Source organism: Hypanus sabinus, chromosome 9 (genome assembly GCF_030144855.1).
Source record: "Hypanus sabinus isolate sHypSab1 chromosome 9, sHypSab1.hap1, whole genome shotgun sequence".
Taxonomy (NCBI): domain Eukaryota; kingdom Metazoa; phylum Chordata; class Chondrichthyes; order Myliobatiformes; family Dasyatidae; genus Hypanus; species Hypanus sabinus.
In genome coordinates, this window is record NC_082714.1 from 38,243,088 (window position 1) to 38,265,502 (window position 22,415).

A 22,415-nucleotide genomic window follows, 5' to 3' on the forward strand; every position below is an offset into this window, starting at 1 on the left:
CAACAGATGCTACTCAACCCACTGCATTCACACAAAATACTCTGCAGATGCTGGGGTCAAAGCAACATGCACAACATGCTGCAGGAATTCAGCAAGTTGGGTAGCATCCGTGGAAACGAACAGTCAGTGTTTTGGGCCGAAACCCTTCATCAGGACTGTGTTCATCCAGCTTGTTTTTTTTGTTGTTGTAAAATCTCCAGACTCTTATTTCCCCTTATTCTTAGTTACCATTCTTGCAGGCACTCTTGCCTCCAAATCAGGATGTCAATGAATCTTCTTAGTCCTGGATTAGAACACTTCAACCTCATTTCAATGCAAGAATCTGGAGTAAAGAATTGTTGTCTTGCAATTAATATCATATACCTTGATTTTTGTGATCAGTCTCTTGTACAGCAATATGTGAAGTACATTGTGGAAATCCACACACCTAACATTTCATTTGCTTTATTCATGACTTCTGTTTATCTCAAAGTAAAAGACCTATGTGGCCTGCTATCCACAACACTCTGGTCTGGACTAATTTTATTTCATATATTGGATTTGTTTTATCTGCTACCATTGTCCACCCAACGCTCCTAAATCCCTTTCTTGAGCTTTCCCTCCTACTTTGTGAATATTCATCTACAGCACTGGGAAATTTGTATTTTCTGATGTTCTCATTTGACTTTTTTTCAATTGGCTCTATAATTCTGAATAAAGAAAACTTCTTTGTACAATTTAAAATAAACTTGGGGAAGCAAATCCCTGGTGATTTTAAAGGAGCATGAGAAACAGTCCTGGTGAATGAAAACAGCAAGGGGAGCAAGTATCATTCAGAGATCTTCAAGGAAACTAAGGTGGTAGTCTGGAGAGTTTGAAAGGAACACTGGAAACAGTCCCAGTAACCAAAGTGAACACTGGATTTGGCATAGCTAAGTGAAAGAACAGCTCAATGTAGCTATATGGACATGGATCATGCGAGTTTAAAAGAGCACAGGAAAGAGATTCCGGTCAAGTAAATTCAACCTAGAAAACAATGCTGTTAAGTAAGAGGGACAAAGGGAAATAAAGCCCTAATGAGTTTAAACAAAAAGCCAGAAAATTTAAATAAGTGAATTTGGGGAAGTAAAATTGAAAGAACTTTAATTGTAATAAAATTATATTATTCTGTAAATTGATACTCTACTAAATAGAACATGCGATCTCCAGAATGTTTCTTGTGATTATAGCATGGACTGATAACTAGTGGGAAAGTTATTGAAAAGTGTGTTTGGAGAGATTTCAGATGTACAAAAGCCATGGAATAGTAGTAATAATAACAGTAATAATAATGAAGGAATTCACCTATTTGTATGAGTTTAAGTTGAGATAGCAAGAACATAAGGGATAAGAATGAAGGGAAGACTTTATCAGGTGTGTTTAGAAGAATTTCTTTGATCCGTACATCTCTGAGTCAATGAGGGAGCTTAGCCAAGTGATCTAGTGTAACTGGGAAAATTTCTAGGAAACAGCAATTATTTTATCTCCAGGTTTAGATTAGCTAAGAGAGTATAGGGCACTCCAAGATTAAAAACAATCACTGAAAGATTAGTTTTCATATGAACAAATCCACAAGATAAGTCAAAACATAATATTCTCAGCTTGCATGGATAAGAACATCTTCAACACACTAGACATCGTCCACAACATCATTCTCATTTGAAAATATTTTGTCGGCCTTTCATTATAGCTGTGTGGATTACCTGGAACTCTGACTCAACAGTAGTCTTCAAGAAAATGATTATAGCTGATTAAGAAAGTGGCTTGCCATTTATGCTTTCGAATACGTTCCCATTTTGCCCTTGTTAATATATATGTGATGGGTACCTCCAGCAACAGTCTTCCATTGTTAGTTTTGTACTCAGTTACTCTGGGTTAAGACCTCTTCACTCTTGTGAAGTTTAAATTTAATTGATTTGATTAGCAATAATTGACTAAACAGAGGGAAAGAGAATATAAAGCTGCTGGTGGTGTTCAAGTCTGGGTAATCAATTTATTTTCCACTATTTGCATAACAGGATATTGCCAAATTGTTCATTAGGTTACATTTGCTCCGCTCCTCTTAAAACTTAGAGCCATGTATTGAAAATAAACTCTTATAAGCACAAGGTATTTTACATATATTGGAAATATTGATCAATGCACAAAATGCTGAAAGAACTCAGCAAAGCAAGCAGCATCTATGGAGCGGAATACACAGTCGATGTTTCGGGCTGAGACCCTTCATCAGGACTAGAAAGGAAGGGGCACAAGCGAGGGTAAGATGTTGGTGGAAGAGGAAGTAGTACAAGCTGGTGACTGATAGATGAATCCAGCTGATGGGGAAGGTGGGTGAAGGGGGAAGAAGTAAGAAATTGGGAGGTGATAAGTGGAAGAGAGGTAAAGGGCTGAGGAAGATAGGATCTGATAAGACAGAACAGTGGACCATGGAAGAAAAAGGAGGAGGAGAGACACTAGAGCAAGTGTTCCCAAACTGGGCATCATCCACAGCATTATTCTAATTGGTCCATGGAATTCTGAAAAAAGTTTAGGAACTCCTGCACTAGGGGGAGGTTGATGGGCAGATGAGAAGACAATGGGTGAGAGAGGTATCAGAACTGGAAATGGAAAGAGGGGAGAAATTACGAGAGGTTAGAGAAGTCAATGTTCATGCAGACTGACTGGAGGCTACCCAGATGGAATATGAACTGTTGCACCCTCCAACCTGAGTGTGGTCTCACTATGGCAGTAGGAGAGGCCACAGACTGACATGACAGAATGGGAAGTCAAATTGAAATGGGTGGCTACCGGGAAATCCTGCCCTTTGTGGTGGATGAAGTGACAGTGCTCAACAAAGAGGTTTCCCAGTCTCCATTAAGTCTTACTGATATAGAGGTTGCACAGGGAGCTTTGGATACAATGGTTGACACAAACAGATTTGCAGGTGAAGTGTCCGGATTGCAGGCATGTATCTGAAGGGAGATGATTGAGAGGGAGAAAGGGGTCAGGTAGAGAGAGATCCCAGCAACTGGAGGAGAGGGAAAGATGTCTAGGTGAGACCTGGTGTAGGTATTATTAAAAGTGACCAGCTGTTTAAGACTTGACGTGAACATATTACATTCTCATTTATTGCACACACATTTTAAATTCTGTGGCACAAAATCCAGAGCTCAACATCTGCTGGTAATCAAGGTCACACTTCTTTCCTGTTTACTCACTGAACGCTTGTTGTGCTTTAACTGCTATATACAGTTGTAAGAAAAAGTTTGTGAACCCTTTGCAATTACCTGATTTTCTGCATTAATTACTTTTAAAATGTAGTCTGATCTTCATCTGTCACAATAATAGACTCGATTATCTGCCTAAGCTAATAACACACAAACAATTGCACTACTTCTCATTACTGAATACACTGAATTTAAACAATCACAGTTTAGGTTAAAAAAAAATATATGAACCTCTGGGGTTAATGCCTTCTACCAAAGCTATTTGGAGTCAGGTGTTCTAGTTAATGAGAAGAGGTTGGGTTGTAGAGATGCCCTGCCCTAAATTTTTGAAAAAAAGACACACAGTGTTAGGTTTCTGACAGAGCCTGCTCTTCTCAAGAAAGATCTGTTAGTGCACCATGCCTCAATCAAAACAACTTTCAGAGGACCTTAGAAGGAGTATTGTAGAGATGCATCAAACTGGAAAAGGCTGCAAAGCATTTTTTGAAGACTTGAGTGTGCATCAGTCTACAGTAAGAGAGATTGTCTAGAAATGGAAGAAGTTCAATGCTGTTGCTACTCTCCCTAGGAGTGGGCTGTCCTGCAAAGTCCATGCTGAGAGCACAATGTGTATGCTGAAGGTAGTGAAAAAGAACCAAGGGTAACAACAAAAGACCTGCAGAAACTTGCTAAAGTCTCTGTTCTTTTGTGGACTATAAGGAAATCACTGAACAGGAATAGTGTTCATGGAAAGACATCACAGAGAAAGCCACTGCCCTCAAAAAAAAAAAAAAAAATTGCTGTACGTCTCAGGCTTGCAAAAGGTCACCTGGATGTTCCACAACATTTCTGGGATAATGTTCTGTGGATAGATGAGACAAAAGTTAACATTTTGGCAGAAATGTACACTGGTACATTTGAAGGGAAAAGGGCACTGCACACCAACACCAAAACCTCATCCCATCTGTGAAACATGGTGGAAGGAGCATCATAATTTTGGGCTTCTTTGCTGCCTCAGGACCTGGACAACCTTGCAATCATTGAGGGAACAATGAATTCAAAATTATATCAAGATATTTTACAGGAGAATGTCAGGGTAGTGGTACATCGCCTGAAGCTTATTAGAAGTTAGATAAAGCACAAGACAATGATCCAAAACACAAGAGAAAATCAACAAAGGAATGATTTAAAAAACGAAGAAAATTCATGTTTTGGTATGGCCAGGTCAGAGTCCAGACCTAAACCCATTGAGATGCTGTAGCATGACCTGAAGAGGGTTTATCGTGTAAGGTATCACAGAATGTCGATGACCTGAAACAGTTTTGAATGGAGGAATGGTTGAAAGTACATTCTTGCTGTTGTGCAAGTCTGATCAGCAGCTAGAAGAAATGTTTGGTGGAGGTTATTGCTGCTAAAGGAGGATCTATCAATTACTAAATACAAGGGTTCACACACTGTTTCCAACCTGGACTGTGAATGATTAAGCAATATGTTCAATAAAGACATGAAAAATACAAGAGTTGTGTGTGTTACTAGTTTAGGCAGATTATGTTTCTCCATAATTGTGACTTCGATGAAGATCAGATCATATTTTATGTGTAATTAATGCAAGAAACAGGTAATTGCAAAGGGTTCACAAACTTTCTTGCAACTGTAGTTGTAAAAACAATAATGTTAAAAGCTGGAAATCTAAGTTATGAATAGTAAATGTCCACGCATTATTATTTAATTGTAATGCATAGGGAGGGAAGATGGAGAGATTAATGTGTTTTTAGATAGATCTTGGCGAAATTGTAAGAATGTGACAGATGTGCAAAAGAATGAAATACTGTGCCCATAGTGTGTGTACTTAGATGGTCCTAGTTGCTTTGTTCACGCAACTCTGGAAGAGCAAATTGCTAGGCTGCTCTTTTGAATGGATACTGTCATTTGCATCTTACTTAAGCAAGAAGCATTAATAGGTTGATGTGCTACATTAATGTTATTACTGCATTTTTATAGTATTTGTCCTTGTTGTAGTGACCTTGTATTACCTTTTCTTTGTAGGTGTATGTTTCGCTTCCCCAGCACTGTGATAAAGATTACTTTTACATCGCTTTATAGCAAAGAAGAGGTCAAAGAAGAACAGCCTGTATCTCCTATCCGTCCGTTCTGCCCACAGATCTCACCACTCAAGATTAACATTCCTGATCCAAACATTGACTTGGTCAGCCCTATCCCATCACCCACTGGCACCATCAGGTAGGATGCGTGGAAAGCACTTTGCTTTTTTTTCTCCGATGAGGCTATCATCATGTATATCTTTTTGAGTTTTCTCAGGGCCCTATCTACTGGTAAATCAACGAGATTCTTTATAAAAGTGGTCCATGATCCTCTGATTATTTATTATGCTAAAAATGTTTCAACCAGATTTAAATTATTTTAAAGAGTGCTGCAGTACCTTAGCAGTTATTGGGACGCCATTACAGCTTGAGGTGTCAGAGTTCAATTCCAACATCCTCTGTAAGGTGTCTCTGTATGTCCTTACCATGGAATGTGTGGGTTTTCAATTAATATGGTTAATTGGTTAGTGTAAATTGTCCCATGATTAGGCTAGGCTTAAATTGGGGGTTGCTGACTGGTGTGGCTCGAAGGGCCTGTACCGTGCAGTATCACTAAATAAATAAACTCAATAATTTTTGACTTAACTATGGAAGTGTAAATTTGGTTCCTCACTTTGGACATTTGGCCTGTTTTGTACAATTTTATTAAGACGCAGATATATGGGAAGAGTTTGTGTTCAATGTAATAAGCTGCAAGTTTTGGTGACTTAAGGGATCATTTTCAGACTGTTTTTGGAATTTATTCTTTCATGTTCTTTGTGTTGTAGCATAAACAATAACTTGGATGGAGTGGATGAACATGTCCTTAATTGCATGAAACTTTTATACCATTCTGCTTGATAAGAGGAAATACTGAATTTAAGCTGGTGGTTATGCTTGACGTGACTGTATTAGTGGAACTTACAACTCATGAACATGGGTTTTAAAGGATTGTTTGAATTTTTTTTTCTCAAATGAACAGTGATATTTGTAAGAGGAAAGAAAACTGGTGTTTCTACTGTTTTTTAAAAAAAATGAAGGCAGTGAAAGGCATATTGATCTTGTTTGAGATCTCAGTGGAAGGAGAAACAGCATTAAAGTTCAATGAGATGAAGGCATTTGTCTTCTCACAGATGGAGAGAATTCTAAGTATTTTCATAGTAAATTCAGAGTTCCAGTATTATTTTGATTTCGAAATGGGCTAAAAGTAAAGGCAAAGGTGGGAAATAAGATGGAAGTAAAATAAGTGGACAAAGAAAATCATATTTTAAAATGCATTTTTAAGAGATCTGTGACATAGAGAAGCAGCCACAATAACTTTTGGCCTAGAACAGAATGGGGTGTCATTGAACACCTTAAAAATTAACCAGTGATCTTATGAACTTCATAGCCCATCACAATCTACTGAGTTCTCAAATAAGATCCCATTACTGCCATTTAACAAAAACATTAGAAACTGTTTCATTACACCAGATTTCTTTCCTCTCACAAATGTCATTGTTCATTTGATGGAAAAAAAATCAACAAAAAATCCTTTAAAACCGATTTCTACCAGTTGAAAATTCCATACTAATAGTCACGTCAAGCATGCCCACCAGCCACCAGAATAAGAACCCTTTTACTTTTACAGACATTGGATTCCAAAGTTGTATTGGCTTGTTTTGATCATTTAAGGAGCTCAGCTGAAGTGCAGGGGCGGTATTGGACATGCAGTCAGAAATGTTTACATGGCTAGCTTGGGAGAAAGAGCTTTATAGCTAGTTGAAGTTGAAAGGGCATAAAACATCTTGTTGTAAGGCTTTGATATTGCAAAACAAGTTTTCACTTTAGTTTGTGTGTGTGTTGCTTGAATTTCCAGCATCTGCAGATTTTCTCGTGTTTGCGTTTCCACTTTAGTTGGTGCTTATGCACATGTTAATCAACAACTTTGAACAGCTATACTAGGATTCCAGACCTTTAGATGTATTCGTCGAAAGGGAAAAATTTCATTCTGCTGCTTGTAGGGGCAGGCTTATTTTCCAGTTTTCGTGAAAGTGCTGACTTCATTGTTTGGAAGCAGCAATTCTGCATATGGTAGATAATGATCAGTTGATATTTGCAAAAGGGTGTTACTCTGAACAGGTTGATGCACATTTTCAGACTTCTTGCATAGTGAGTTTCATATACCATGGTCTTTTGGTTCATTGCTTAAGTTTTCAGTAAGATGGGTAGCTGGAAGAAATTTAAATTTAACTGCAGATTTGTCAGTATGATGAGGTTTCTGTTCAAACTACTTATAGACACCACAACACTGCTAACTTCCTTTTTTGAATGTTTTATATGAGCCTTAACTCATGAAAATTTGTTTCATTTAGTAATATTGGTAGAAATCCAAAAACCTCTAGCTATGACCATGACGCCATGGTGCAGGGTTCAAGGGTAAAAATTATTGAATATTTTCCTGTACTTAGATTATTTGCATTGTTGCTAATAAAGGTAATGGCACAGTTTTAGGATTGTGTTAAACAAAAAACTGAAACCAAAAAATTGTTGTGCACCTCAAATTCTAAACCAACAAGATATGGGATGGCAATACATTTTTATGTGGGCAGCCTTTCTAGAAATTCTATTGCATATTAGGCACAGAACATTATGTGAAGTATTAATGGCCTTGTCTGTTAAAGTGTGCAGTTTTCCACCGCTGCCTCAGAAGGTTGTGTGTTTTGGGTTTAGGGTTAAAACTGAAGAAGTAAGCAAGGACAGGAGAATTTGAGTGTTAGCTGAGGTCTTGGCACCTTACAGATGGGTCACAACATTGGGGGGGGGGGTGCAGGTTCACAATTGGCTGCTGGGAAGTGGCTGGTGTTAGTGATATGATTTAGATTTGGGTTCCTTTAATATCAGAGAATGTAAATGGTATACAACCGGAAATTCATACTCTTCATAGACATCTATGAAACAAGAGACCTCATAGAACGAATGATGGAACGTGGAAGCCCTGAAACCCTCCCTCCCCCCACTCTTGCCAGCAGAAGTACCGACCAGTTCCTCCCTCCCCCCCGACCATCCCACCATAAATGCAAAAGCCTCCAAAGAGACCTTGATCCAGAGTCCATCAAAACTATAATCCATAACTCAGCACTTCAGTATCTCAGACAGTCTCTCCCTCTCCCCCTCCCCCTCCCCCTCCCCCTCCCCAGAATGAGAGATTGCTCCTGCAGCAAGAATAGAGACCAGGAGCCTGTTGCTCCCATGTTATAACCTACAGTGTCGCTTCTCCAAGCCCTCCTATCTGAAGGGCCAACAGGCTGTCACTCTCCATCGAGAGAGAGAGAGAGTGTGAGGGATCGTCTTCTGACAGCAGCTGGCAATTAACAAACACGCCGCCTACTATCTCAATGTTTCAGTTTCCCACTACACTTCATTCGGCGAAACTGGGTCATCCATGGGGCCACTCCCAAGGGCACACGTCTTCCAGGACTTTCCTGGAGATTTCCTAGGCCGCATACTCTCGATCAGTCTGGGAACCCACTGCCTGCCAAGAACTGTAATTTGATCTGTAGCTCACTGACTCTGATAGTACCCCAGCCACTTTGAAAAGAAAGAAACTACATAAGAAATATAAGAACAAGTTGTTTCATGGATGAACTGGAAGAAGTTGCCTGGATCGGCAAAATCTGCAGGCACCATCTTTCCTCCTCCTCTAATGTGAATGGCACTCAAATTTTCAATGAAAATGTTATATATAAAATATGAAAATGAGAAAGTTTGCAGATGCTGGGAATCCAAAGCAACACACACAAAATGCTGGAGGAACTCAGCAGGCCAGGCAGCATCTGTGGAAATAAACAGTCGGAACACTACCCTTCTTTAGGACTCTGCTGAGGTATATAAAATATACCTTGTTTTCTGCGTGTAGTTTGTTCCCCTGCATTCTGCCTTGTTGCGTTGGAAGATGGACTGTATCTCCGTAGTACCCTGCATCTATCTACCATCAAATTCTGAAACTGATATGTGAGTAAAGACAGAGTGGACTTGACCTTGACAGCCAGAAGTAAGCTTCAGTTCTATCAATGGGTGTTTTTTAAAAAAATAGTGGAAGGCAGATGTTCAGTGAAGGTGATGTAGTGAAGAACCGTCTTTGGTTAGATAAAATGTCTGGGGTTTACTGCTTTCGATTGAAAATCAGCCATCAGTTCGACATGCTGCTTTCTGTCCACCCAATGGCTCAGAACAGCATGTCATTCCCTTTTCTCTTTTTGTTATCATGCTCTCACCCTCGCTCTCCAATCTCAAATTGAAACCATTGTAATTTTGTTATGATTTTAGATCTTTTAAAGCAAATTTTTAAAAAAACTTAATCATTTAATTGAATGGACTTATTTCATCCTTCACATACCTGAAGAGCAAAAATCTTTACATTATGTCTATCTAAATGTGCAATGTTCAATTTATAGTAGTTTGTAATAAATAGTATGTACAACAGGGTAGTAAATATAGCATAGAAATACAATTGTATCAGCGTGTATTAATCTGTCTGATGGCCTGGTGGAAGAAGCTGTCCCGGAGCCTGTTGGTCCTGGCTTTAATGCTGCGGTACTATTTCCCAGATGGTAGCAGCTGGAACAGTTTGTTGTTGGTGTGACTTGGGTCCCCAATGATCCATTGGGCCCTTTTTACACACCTGTCTCTGTAAATGCCCTGAATAGTGGAAAGTTCACATCTGCAGATGAGCTGGGTGTCCGCACCATTCTCTGCAGAGCCTGTAATTGAGGGAATTACAATTCCCATACCAAGTAGTGATGCTCTCAATTGTGCCCTTGTAGAAAATCCTTAGGATTCCATAATCCTATTTTAATGAACATTACTGTGATGATATGGAGTAGTGAATTCATCTAAAGATTGATTAAGGAAGGCATTATCTTATCACATCAGGATATCGCCCCCTTTACAGCCTCTAACTTGATAGTGCCCAGACTCTGTACTGCTCACAACCAAGATCCACAAGCAGGACTGTCCTAGTTAGGTCAATTGGTTCTGTCTGCTCTTGCCCTACTCAATTTGTATCCTCACCTTGACACTATCCTACCTTCCCTTGTCCTGTCCCTTCCCACCTACATCCAAGACACCTCTCATAGTCTCACCGTTTTGACAAATTCCAATTATCACCATGGATGTCCAGGTGATAATTTAATCAACTATTGACTGACATTTGCTACAAGTCCACTGACTCTCACAGCTACCTTGCACCTCCTCCCGCCCTGTCCATTGTAAGGACTCCTTCCTTTTCCGCTCAGTTTCTGTTTCTTACCACATTTTATTTTTAACATGAGCCTTTCCACCACATGACATCTGAAATGCCCTCTTTGTTCAGTAAATGTGACTTCCCCTCTATTATGGCTGTTAGAACCTTTGCTTGCATTTCCTCCATTTCCCTGCCTTCTGCCCTTACCATCCCCTACTTTACACAATCCCAAATGCACAAAGATTACGCTCCCTCACTCCTGGCCTTTCACCCTACCAGCCTGTTCATTTCATTCTTCATCGTTTTTGTCAACTGCAATGGGATCCTATTACCAGCCACATCTTGCCCTCCCCGCCTCTTTCTGCTTTCTGCAGGGATCGCTTTCCCCATGACTCCCTGGTTTGCTTATGCACCCAACTGTCCTAATCCCCCACTCATTCCTGCAACTGTTGGAGATGCAACAATTGTTTGTACACCAACTCCCTTGCAACCATCCAGAGATCTAAGCAGCCTTTTTAGGTTAAACAAAGATTCACATGCACCTCCTTCAACTTTGTCTCCTCTGTGTCAGTCTGGGTGTCGATTTTGCGGCACCCCTACATTGTGTTTGCACTGTCCACCCTGACCTCTTGTTTGCAAGCTCCCTTCCCATTTCAGCTTCCTTCGCTTCCTTTTCCAAAGCAAGCTAGCAGAAGGGCACTTCATCTTTTACTTAGATGCTTTACAACCCATTGGTATGAACAGTGGGTAACCCACATTCCTTGTGACAGCATAGTAGTGCAGCAGTAACTGTAACATTTTACAGTGTAAACTAAGATTGGGATTCAAATCCCACCACTACTTGAAATGAACTTGTATGTTCTTTCTGTGAACGTGTGAGATTCCTCTGGTTTCCTCCTGTTTCCAACGGCATATGAGTCCAGGACATGCTACCTTGACATATCTTCAATGCAAAATGACACATTTTACCCTATGTTAAACATTGATGTACGTGTGACAAATAATGCTAAATCTTTACTTTTGCACGGTAGCATAGCATTTAATGGCAACAATCATCGAATGGGGTTCAATTCCTGTTGCTGTTTGTAAGGAGTTTGTATGTTGTCCTAATGACTGCTTTGGTTTCCTCTGGGTGTTGTGGTTTCCTGCCACATTCCAAAAACAAATTGTTAGGGTTAATAACTTATGCGCATGCTATGTTGGTGCTGGTGTTGTGGCAACAATTGCAGACTGCCTCCAGCACAATCCTCGGATTGTGTTGGTGGTTGATGCCAGCAGCACATTTCACTATGTTTCAGTGTACGTGTGACAAATAAATCTAATATTTCTTCTTTCTGTCTTCATTCCTCTCTCTTGGTTTCTGTGAAATGGTTTCATCTGCCCTTCATCTCTTCCCTATCCTTACAAGATTCCAGTATCAGCAGCCTCTTGTTTCAACTTACCACTTTTCAGTCTCTGTCTCTACTTCCACCCTTCACCCATCACATAGCTCCATCTGGCCCTCCCACTCTTTTTCTTTTTCCTGTTCTCCACCCCCCCCCCCCCCCACTTCATCTGTCTCTATCTATCAGACATTAGCCACTGTATCTGATTCTACCCTCAACATCCCCTACTTGGCTCCAGCCACCCAATATCTCCTTCTGCACCGCATTCCACCTATTGTCTTCTAGACCCAGCCTTCCTCTCCCCCTCATTGCTTTATTACATCCTAATACCAGGTGTCGACCTGAAACAGACCACCTTCCCTCCGCAGATGCTCGCTGTCCCGCTGAGTTCCTCCAGCAGTGTGATTTTTTTTGCACCACGTTCTGGCATCTGCAATTTCTTGTGTCTCTTAAGTCTTTAAATAAACCCTATGTGTATAATGAAATTGATGTTGCAAACGCAAGTATGCAAGTTATTTCCCTGTACTGTATGTTTTTCTGGGATTGCTTTCTTGTATCCAATTGTAAAGTACTGTTTTAAAGAAAATCTCAAGAATCTTAAGAACTAATGTGGAAAGTTAAATGTGAATTCCTGCTTTTATGTGGGGTGGACATGCAAATGAAAGCAAAGCAATTTGTTCATGGCATTTGCTGTCCAGCTTCAGAACAGTGAAGGGTAGTGTTATTTCTGAAACTGATCCTTGCCCATTTACTGTTGATAGCGTCCTCTACAGTGTGAGACCCACATCAATGGGGCAAGCTGCTGACCTAGCATGGTGCATACTTCATGCTTAAACCCAACTTCAGGATATGAAATGTGCAGGTTTTGAAAACTCTGAATTTTCTCCAGTTCCAAAAAATGTACCAGTTGGTAGGTTAATTGGTCCTGTGACAATTGGGTAGGGTTAAATCGGTGGGTTGCTGGGTGGTGCAGCTCATTGGGCCTGGAGGGCCTGCTCCACGCTATAAGTCTAAATAAAATAAAATAAAATAAAATAAAATAAAACAAGACCTTCAGAATTCTGAATTTTGGAAGAGTGATCTTTTGTATTGGTAGTCTAGCCTTGGGATAAATGAAATTACTACACACCTGTTTTCATTATAAGTAGTTATGGAGTTCCAAATATATAGGGTTAACTAAATTTATACAATGTTGTGATTATTCATCCAAAAATTAAATATGAAGTGTTTAAAAAAATTCAGTCAGGATTTATTTGCAGCAAAACCCTTTTTGTTTTAACCTTTTATCAGAAGGCTGCTATTGTGGTCAAATTGTATGGTTTGACCTAGTTCGTTTACATTGTTTTCAATTCCGTTTCTGCCACTTCCACCTCCCAGTTTATTCACTCCACAGCAAGTGCCATCAGGGTTTATACTTCATGCAGTTTCTCCTAGAGTGCTGTGGCGACCCATTTCCTGGCACATCCGAACCGGCTCACAATTAGATAGCCTACGGGAGTTTGCGAGCACAGAGCTTTGGAGCCTCTGCGCCGGGGGGGGGGGGGGGGGGGGGCAGGTTGAGGGAGGCTTAAAAGTGAGGCTGAAGATTTCGAATGAAGTTTTTCCTTCGACTGCAGTTACCGACTCCGTGTCGTAATTTTAGCGCTGCATGTAGCACACCGCTACAATTGGTGACCCCGACGGTCCAAATGATTTTTGGACCAGAAATGACCGACGCCGCCTCTGTTCATGCGGTTTTGTTGAAACTGCCGGGTTTCTGGACACAGTGACCGAACCTATGGTTCCAGTAAGCCGAAGCCCAATTCCACGTTCGCCAGATCACCTCAGAAGACACCCGCTACTACTACGTGGTGAGCTCCCTCGACCAGGACACAGCGGCCCAGGTCGTGGAGTTCGTACAGTCGCCCCCGGTAGACGGCAAGTACATGGAATTCAAAGCCCTGCTCCTCAGGACTTTCGGACTCTCACGGCGCGAGCGGGCTGCCCGTTTACTGCACCTGGATGGCTTGGGAGACAGACCTCCATCGGCTTTAATGAATGAGATGTTGTCTCTGGCCGGAGGACACAAGCCCTCCCTCATGTTTGAGCAGGCATTCCTGGAGCAGCTGCCCGAGGACATACGCCTGCTGCTGTCCGATGCGGATTTCAGTGACCCCCGGAAGGTGGCAGCCCTTGCTGTGGAACGCCAAAAAGGTGAGCGGGGCGTCCATCGCTCGGATCTCCCAGCCACGCTCCCAGCAGCAAACCAGTCCAGGCCCGGCCACAGAGCCCGCCAACCCCCGGCCCAATGAACGCTGGTGCTTCTACCACCAGCGGTGGGGCGCAGAAGCCTGCCATTGTCGCCCGCCCTGCAAGTTCCTGGGAAACGCCAGGGCCGCTAATGGCTACGGCGGCTGGCCATCGGGAGAGCCTCCTGTATGTGTGGGATAGAAGGTCGGGGCGCCGGTTTTTGATCGATACTGGTGCCGAGATCAGCGTTTTACCTCCGATGAGTTACGACACCCGCAGCAGGGCACCGGGTCCCCCCTTGAGGGCCATGAACGGCAGCACAGTAAGGACCTATGGCACCCGTCAGGTGCAGCTACAGTTCGGCTCCAGCCAGTTCACGTGGGACTTTACACTGGCCGCCGTAGCCCAACCGCTTCTGGGTGCGGATTTTTTGCGGGCTCACAGCCTACTGGTCGACCTGCCCAGGAAGAGACTGGTACACGCCGAGACCTTTCAGACGTTCTCCCTGGGTGCAGCCCAGTTGCCAGCCCCTCACCTCGGCTCCATCACGCTGTCCGACAACGACTTCACCAGGGTCTTGGCGGATTTCCCATCGGTTCTGGCACTGCAGTTCACAGCGGCCATGCCCCGACACGGCGTACAGCACCACATCCCGACCCAGGGACCACCCCTCCACGCCCGCGCTCGGCGGCTTCCCCCAGACAAGCTCCGACTGGCGAAGGAGGAGTTCCAGAGGATGGAGGAATTGGGGATCATCCGGCGGTCCGACAGCCCAAGGGCCTTCCCCCTGCACATGGTGCCCAAAGCGACGGGAGGCTGGAGACCGTGCGGCGACTACCGCAGGCTGAACGAGGCTACCACACCGGACCGCTACCCTGTGCCGCACATTCAGGACTTTGCAGCAAACCTGCACGGCGCACGGATCTTCTCCAAGGTAGACCTCGTCCGAGGGTACCATCAAATCCCGATGCATCCTGACGACGTCCCCAAAACGGCTCTCATCACCCCGTTTGGCCTTTTCGAGTTCCTCCGCATGCCGTTCGGCCTGAAGGATGCCGCACAGACGTTCCAGCGGCTAATGGACGTGGTGGGACGGGACCTGGACTTCGCGTTCATCTATTTGGACGACATCCTCATAGCTAGCAGCAGTCGTAAGGAGCATCTGTCCCACCTTCGTCAACTCTGCGCCCGACTGAGTGAGTACGGTCTTACAACCAACCCCGCCAAATGCCAGTTCGGACTCGATACCATTGACTTCCTGGGCCACAGGATTACTAAAGACGGAGCAACCCCTCTGCCCGCTAAGGTAGATGCGGTCCGCCACTTCCCCCGACCCACCACGATCAAAGGCCTTCAGGAATTCGTAGGTATGGTCAATTTCTACCACCGCGTCCTCCCTTCAGCTGCCCAGATCATGCGCCCCCTGTTCGCCCTGATGTCGGGTCCGAGCAAGGACATTACCTGGGACGAGGAGTCCGCCGCCGCTTTCGTTCAAACGAAGGAAGCTTTGGCGAACGCCGCAATGCTAGTACATCCCAGAATGGACGCCCCTACCGCCCTCACAGTGGACGCATCTAACACGGCAGTCGGTGGGGTGCTGGAGCAACTCATCGCAGGTCGCTGGCAACCCCTGGCGTTTTTCAGCAAACATCTGCGGCCACCTGAGCTCAAGTACAGTGCTTTCGACCGGGAACTTCTGGCGCTCTACCTGGCAATCTGGCATTTCAGGTACTTCCTAGAAGGTTGGCACTTCACCGCGTTCACGGACCACAAACCGCTTACCTTTGCGTTTACAAAAGCGTCCGACTCCCGGTCGTCCCGCCAGCAACGCCACCTGTCCTACATCTCTGAATACACGACGGATGTCCGGCACGTCTCGGGTAAGGACAATGTCGTGGCTGATGCGCTCTCTCGCCCTACCGTTCATGCCCTTTCCCAAGGGGTAGACTTTGAGGCACTGGCAGAGGCACAACAGGCAGATGAGGAGATTCCGAGTTACAGAACCGCAGTCTCCGGTTTGCAGATCCAGGACCTCCCCGTGGGCCCGGGTGAGAGGACCCTACTCTGTGACGTCGCCACCGGCCAGCCCCGTCCCGTCGTCCCGACAGCCTGGCGGCGCCGTGTTTTCGACTCCATTCATAACTTGGCGCATCCCTCCATCCGGACGACTGTCCGGATGGTTTCCAGCAGGTTCGTTTGGCACAGACTCCGCAAACAGGTCAGTGAATGGGCCAAAACGTGCATGCACTGCCAGACGGCCAAGGCGCAGCGGCACACCAAAGCCCCACCGCAGCAGTTCCATCCCACCCACCGGCGTTTTGACCACATTCATGTGGATATCGTGGGCCCCCTGGGCACCTCCTGCCTATCGTGGACCGGTTCACAAGATGGCCAGAGGCGGTTCCACTCACCGACACCACCTCCGAATCTTGAGCCCGAGCCCTGACCACCACCTGGATATCTCGCTTTGGTGTACCGGCCCACATTACCTCCGACAGAGGCGTCCAGTTCACCTCCAGCCTGTGGTCAACTATGGCCAGCCTTTTGGGGACTCAGCTGCACCACACAACAGCCTACCACCCACAGTCGAACGGGCTAGTGGAGCGTTTCCACCGTCACCTGAAGTCGGCCCTCATGGCCCGCCTGCGAGGAGCCAACTGGGCGGACGAGCTTCCCTGGGTCCTACTCGGCATCCGCACAGCGCCCAAGGACGACCTGCATGCCTTGTCGGCCGAGTTGGTATACGGCGCGCCCCTGGTCGTCCCCGGGGAGTTCCTACCAGCCCCATGGGGGCAAGAGGAAGATCCCGCAGCAGTCCTGGGCAGACTACGCGAGAAGCTCGGTAACCTGGCCCCCATACCCACTTCACAGCACGGGCGGAACCCGACCTGCATACCCAAAGACCTGCAGAACTGTAAGTTTGTGTTTGTACGAAGGGGCGGGCATCGGCCACCGCTGCAGCGGCCATACGAGGGGCCGTTTATGGTGCTCCAGAACAACGGGTCCACGTTCGTGCTGGAAGTTTGGGGGAAAGAGGAGGTTTTCACGGTGGACCGCCTCAAACCGGCCCATGTGGACCTGGCGCAACCGGCCGAGTTTCCGGCACCTCTGCACAGAGGCCAACCTCCCAAGCAGGTTCCGGCCCAGACTGTGGACATTGGGGGGTGTATCGCCAGTTCTGGGGGGGTTATGTGGCGACCCATTTCCTGGCACATCCGAACCGGCTCACAATTAGATAGCCTACGGGGGTTTGCGAGCACAGAGCTTTGGAGCCTCTGCGCCACGGGGGGGCAGGTTGAGGGAGGCTTAAAAGTGAGGCTGAAGATTTTGAATAAAGTTTTTCCTTCGACTGCAGTTACCGACTCTGTGTCGTAATTTTAGCGCTGCATGTAGCACACCGCTACAGTGCCACCAACTCACTGGTTAGCCAATTTAAAATAATAAAGACATTTAAGTTTTTTTTAAGAGAGCTTTTTCCCTTCCCCCTTCAGAGCCCTGGCATTAAAGACAGGAACACAAAACAAACAATAGATCTTCTGGCAGTGCATTTTGTGCTTTTTATCACAGATCCATCACATTTTGCCTGAGTGCGAAGTTTTCACAAGTCTTAGCAAATTTGCCATTTTTAACGTACAAACCAACTTAAGAATATGGTTCAAAACTGAAAATATTGGAAGCATTCAGTAGAATTAAAAGCAGGAGAGAAAAAAATAGCCAGATTCAAGTCTTATCTATGCCTTTCATAATTTTATGTTTCTGCAAGATATCCTCCCATTCTTTTGAATTCCAGTGAGTACAGTCCCAGGCTATTCAATCTCCCCTTGTAGTTTAACCCCCTCATCTCTGGAATCAACCTGGTGAACCTCCTCTGCACAGCCTCCAAAGCCAGTATATCCTTTCTCAAATAAGGAGATCAGAACTGCATGCAATACTATAGTTGCAGTCTCACCAGTACCTTGTACAGTTGCAGCATAACCTCCCTGCCCTTAAATTCAATCCCTCTAGCAATGAAGGCCAACATTCCATTTGCCTTTTGGACAGCCTGCTGCACCTCAAACCAGTTTTTTCTGATGCATGCACAAGCACTCCCAAGTCCCTTGGCACAGCAACTTGCTGCATTTTTTTACTATTTAAATAATAATCTCCTCTTCCATTTTTTCTTCCAAAGTGGATGACCTCACATTTACCAACATTGTACTCCATTTGCCAGACCCTTGCCCACTCACTTAAACTATCTCTCTGCAGACTCTCCATATCTTCTGCACAATTTGCTTTTCCACTCAATTTAGTCACATTAGCAAACTTGGATACACTATACTCGGTCCCCTCTTCCAGATCATTAATGTATATCATGAAAAGTTATGGGCCCAGCACTGACCCCTGCAGCACACTGCTCACCACTGATTGCCAACCAGAGTAATACCCATGTTTCCCAACTTACTGCTTTATATTAATTAAGCAATCCTCTATCCATGCTAATACATCACCCTCAACTCTATGCATCCTTATTTTATCTATAAGTCTTTTATGCAGCTCTTTATTGAGCACCTTGTGGAAATCAAAGTAAGTAATGTCTATTTGTTCCCCTCTATCCACTGTGCTCATTATATCCTCAAAGAACTCTGGTAAGTTTGTCAAATAGGAACTGTCTTTGCTGAATCCATGCTGTGTCTGCCTAATGATCCATTTCTTTCTAGGTGCCTTGCTATTTATTCTTTAATGATAGCTTCAAGTATTTTCCCAACTACAGACGTTAAACTAGCTGGCCTATAGTTACCTGCCTTTTGCCTACATCCTTTTTTGGGCTGTGGCATGACACTTGCCATGCCACAAAAAGAAAAAGGGTGGCTAAAGTAAATGTTGGTCCCCTAGAAGATGAGACCGGGAAATTAATGGTAGGGGACATGGAGATGGCGGAAACGCTGAACAAATATTTTGTATCAGTTTTTACAGTAGAGGACACTCAAAATATCCCAACACTGGATAACCAGGGGGCTCTAGGGGGAGAGAAGCTAATTACGATTCAAATCACCAAGGAAATGGTACTTGATAAATTAATGGGACTGAAGGTGGATAAAATCCCCTGGACCGGAAGGCTTGCATCCTAGGGTTTTAAGGGAAGTGGCGGTTGGGATTATGGATGCATTAGTGATAATTTTTCAAAACTCGCTGGACTCGGCAATGGTCCCGGCAGATTGGAAAAATGCTAATGTAACTCCTTTATTTAAAAAGGGCAATAGACAGAAGGCTGGAAATTATAGGCCAGTTAGCCTAACATCTGTGGTTGGCAAAATGTTGGAATCGATAATTAAGGAAACAGTAACAGGGCATTTGGATAAACAGCTTAATAGGACAAAGTCAGCATGGCTTTACAAAAGGGAAGTCATGTTTGACAAATTTGTTGGAGTTCTTTGAGGACATAACATATAGGGTAGATAAAGGGGAACCAGTGGATGTGGTGTATTTGGACTTCCAAAAGACATTTGACAAGGTGCCACACCAAAGATTTTTACTTAAAGTAAAAAATCATGGGATTGGGGATAATATTCTGGCATGGGTGGAGGATTGGCTTTCTAACAGAAAACGGAGAGTTGGGATAAATGGTTTATTCTCAGACTGGCAGTTGGTGACTAGTGGTGTTCCGCAGGGGTCGGTGTTGGGACCCCAACTCTTTACAATCTATATTAATGATTTGGAGGAAGGGACTAAGTACAACGTATCGAAGTTTGCTGATGACTCAAAGATGGGAGGGAATGTAATGAGTGCGGAGGACATTGAAACCCTGCAGGGGGACATAGATAGGCTGAGTGATTGGGCAGACATTTGGCAGATGAAATATAATACTGACAAGTGTGAGGTCTTGCACTTTGGCAGGAAAAATAATAGAACAAGTTATTATCTAAATGGAGAGAAACTGGAAGGTGCTTCTGTGCAAAGGGATCTGGGGGTCCTGGTGCAGGAAACCCAAAAAGTTAGTATGCAAGTGCAGGAGGTGATCAAGAAGGCCAATGGAATGCTGGCTTTTATTGCTAGGGGGATGGAGTATAAGAACAGGGAGGTCTTACTGCAGTTGTACCAGGTATTGGTGAGACCACACCTGGAGTACTGCGTGCAGTTCTGGTGTCCATATGTTCTGGCTCTCGAGGCAGTGCAGAGAAGGTTCACTAGGTTAATTCCGGGGATGGGTGGGTTGATGTATGATGAGAGGTTGAGTAGATTGGGACTCTACTCATTGGAGTTCCGAAGAATGAGAGGCGATCTTATTGAAACACATAAGATTGTGAAGGGGCTTGATCGGTTGGATGCGGGGAGAATGTTCCCAATGATGGGTGAAACTAGGACTAGGGGGCATAATCTTAAAATAAGGGGATGCTGTTCCAGGACTGAGATGAGGTGAAATTTCTTCACTCAGAGGGTAGTGGGGTTGTGGAATTTACTGCCCCAGAGAGCTGTGGAAGCTACTACACTCAATAAATTCAAAACAGAGATAGACATTTTCCTGGATAAAAATGGCATTAGGGGATACGGTGAGCGAGCAGTTAAGTGAACATGAGGCTAGGTTTAGATCAGCCATGTGATCTCCTGGACCAGTTTTCGATAGCCTGGATGGGTCGGAGAGGAATTTTCCAGATTTTTTCTCCTCAATTGGCAAATCGTTTTCTTTCCCCCCGGGAGATCACATGGGTTTGGGCGGGATGAATAATAAAATAAAATGGGCGGCATAGTGCCCTGTTGGTTGGCACTCTTGCCTTGTGAGATTCAGTGAAAACTAGAGTTAAGATTGGATCAGCCATGATCTTGTTGAATGGTGGAGCAGGCTTGAGGGGCCGATTGGCCTGCTCCTGCTCCTATCTCTTATGTTATGTTCTTATGTTGCCGTCTTCCAATCTGCTGGGAGCTGCTCAGAATCCAGAGAATTTTGGTAAATTATCATCAAAGCCTCTACTGTTACCTGCCATTTCTTTCAGTACCCTGGGATGCATTCCATCAGGACCCAGGAGACTTACCTATTTTCAGACCCATCTATTATATTTAGCCCTCACCTCCCATTGTATCCATAACATCTCCATTTGACATGTTAGACACCGCTGTGAAGACCGACACAAAATAGACATTCAAAGCCTCTGCCATTCCCTCATTTCCCAATATCAGTTCCCCCCTTCCCGTTCTCAAGGGACCTTTGTTCACTTTAGCCACTCTTTTCTGCTTTATATAATTACAAAAGTTTTTTTTCTCAATTTTTATATTTTGTACTAGTTTATTTTCATAATCTATCTTCCCTTTCTTTATTGCTCACTTAGTTGTTCTTTGTTGCTTTTTAAAGTTTTCCCAATCTTCCAATTTCCCAATACTCGTGGCAACTTTGTACATATGAGCTTTTAGTTTGATCCTTTCTTTTATTTCCTTAGTTATCCAAGGCTAGTTCTCCCCACCCTTACTGCCCTTGCTTTTAACTGGAATATACTTTTTTTGAGCACAGTAAAAAATATCTTTGAAAGTCTTCCACTGTTCTCAACTTCCCACCATATAGCCTGTGTTCCCAGTCTGCACTAGCCAAATCCTCCCTCATCGCTTTTGTAGTCTCCATTGTTTAGGCATAATACACTGCTTTTAGATCAAACTATTGCAACCTCCGTTTGTATGAGAAAATCAATCATACTGTAATCACTTTTCCTAAGAGGATTCCTAACTACAAGATCACTAATTTTACCTGTTTCATTGCACAGGACCAGATCTAAGATAGCACGCTCCCTTGTAGGTTCAGTAACATCCTCTTCAAGAAAGCCATCACAGTTGCATTCTATGAAGTCCTCAAGATTGCCTGGACCAACTTGATTCATCCAATTTATGTGCAAGTTAAAGTCTTTCATGATATCTGCTGTGCCATTCTTACATGCCTCAGATATTTCTCTGTTCATTGCCTGTGCCACTGTAATGTTATTATTTGGTAGTCGATAACTCCCACCGGTGATTCCCCCCACCTCCCCGTTTTACTATTTTTAATCTCTACACAAATGGATTCAACATTCTGCTCCTTAGATCTTATATCGTCTCACACTATTGCCCTGATCTCATCTTTAAATCTTTAATTAAGAGTGCTACCCTACCTTCCTGCCTAACCTTCTGTATTACCTGATATCCTTGGATATTTAATTCCTAACCCTCTCCAGCCTGCAACCATGTTTCTGTAAAGGCCACTAAATTGTACTGATTTGTGCCACAAGTTTACTGACCTTGTCTGAATACTACAGCCATTCAAATAAAGTGCTCTAACACTCATTGTGCTTTAAAA

At 44.0% G+C, this 22,415-nt stretch overlaps 1 protein-coding gene across 1 annotated transcript in view; it reads left to right on the forward strand.

Moving 5' to 3' along the window:
* Window positions 1-22,415, forward strand: part of foxk1 (forkhead box K1) — a 157,339-nt gene that overhangs the window by 67,182 nt on the left and 67,742 nt on the right. The window contains exon 2 of the mRNA XM_059979486.1: window positions 5,250-5,444. Within this exon, the coding sequence (XP_059835469.1) occupies window positions 5,250-5,444 (195 nt within the window). The remainder of the gene's footprint in view (window positions 1-5,249; window positions 5,445-22,415) is intronic.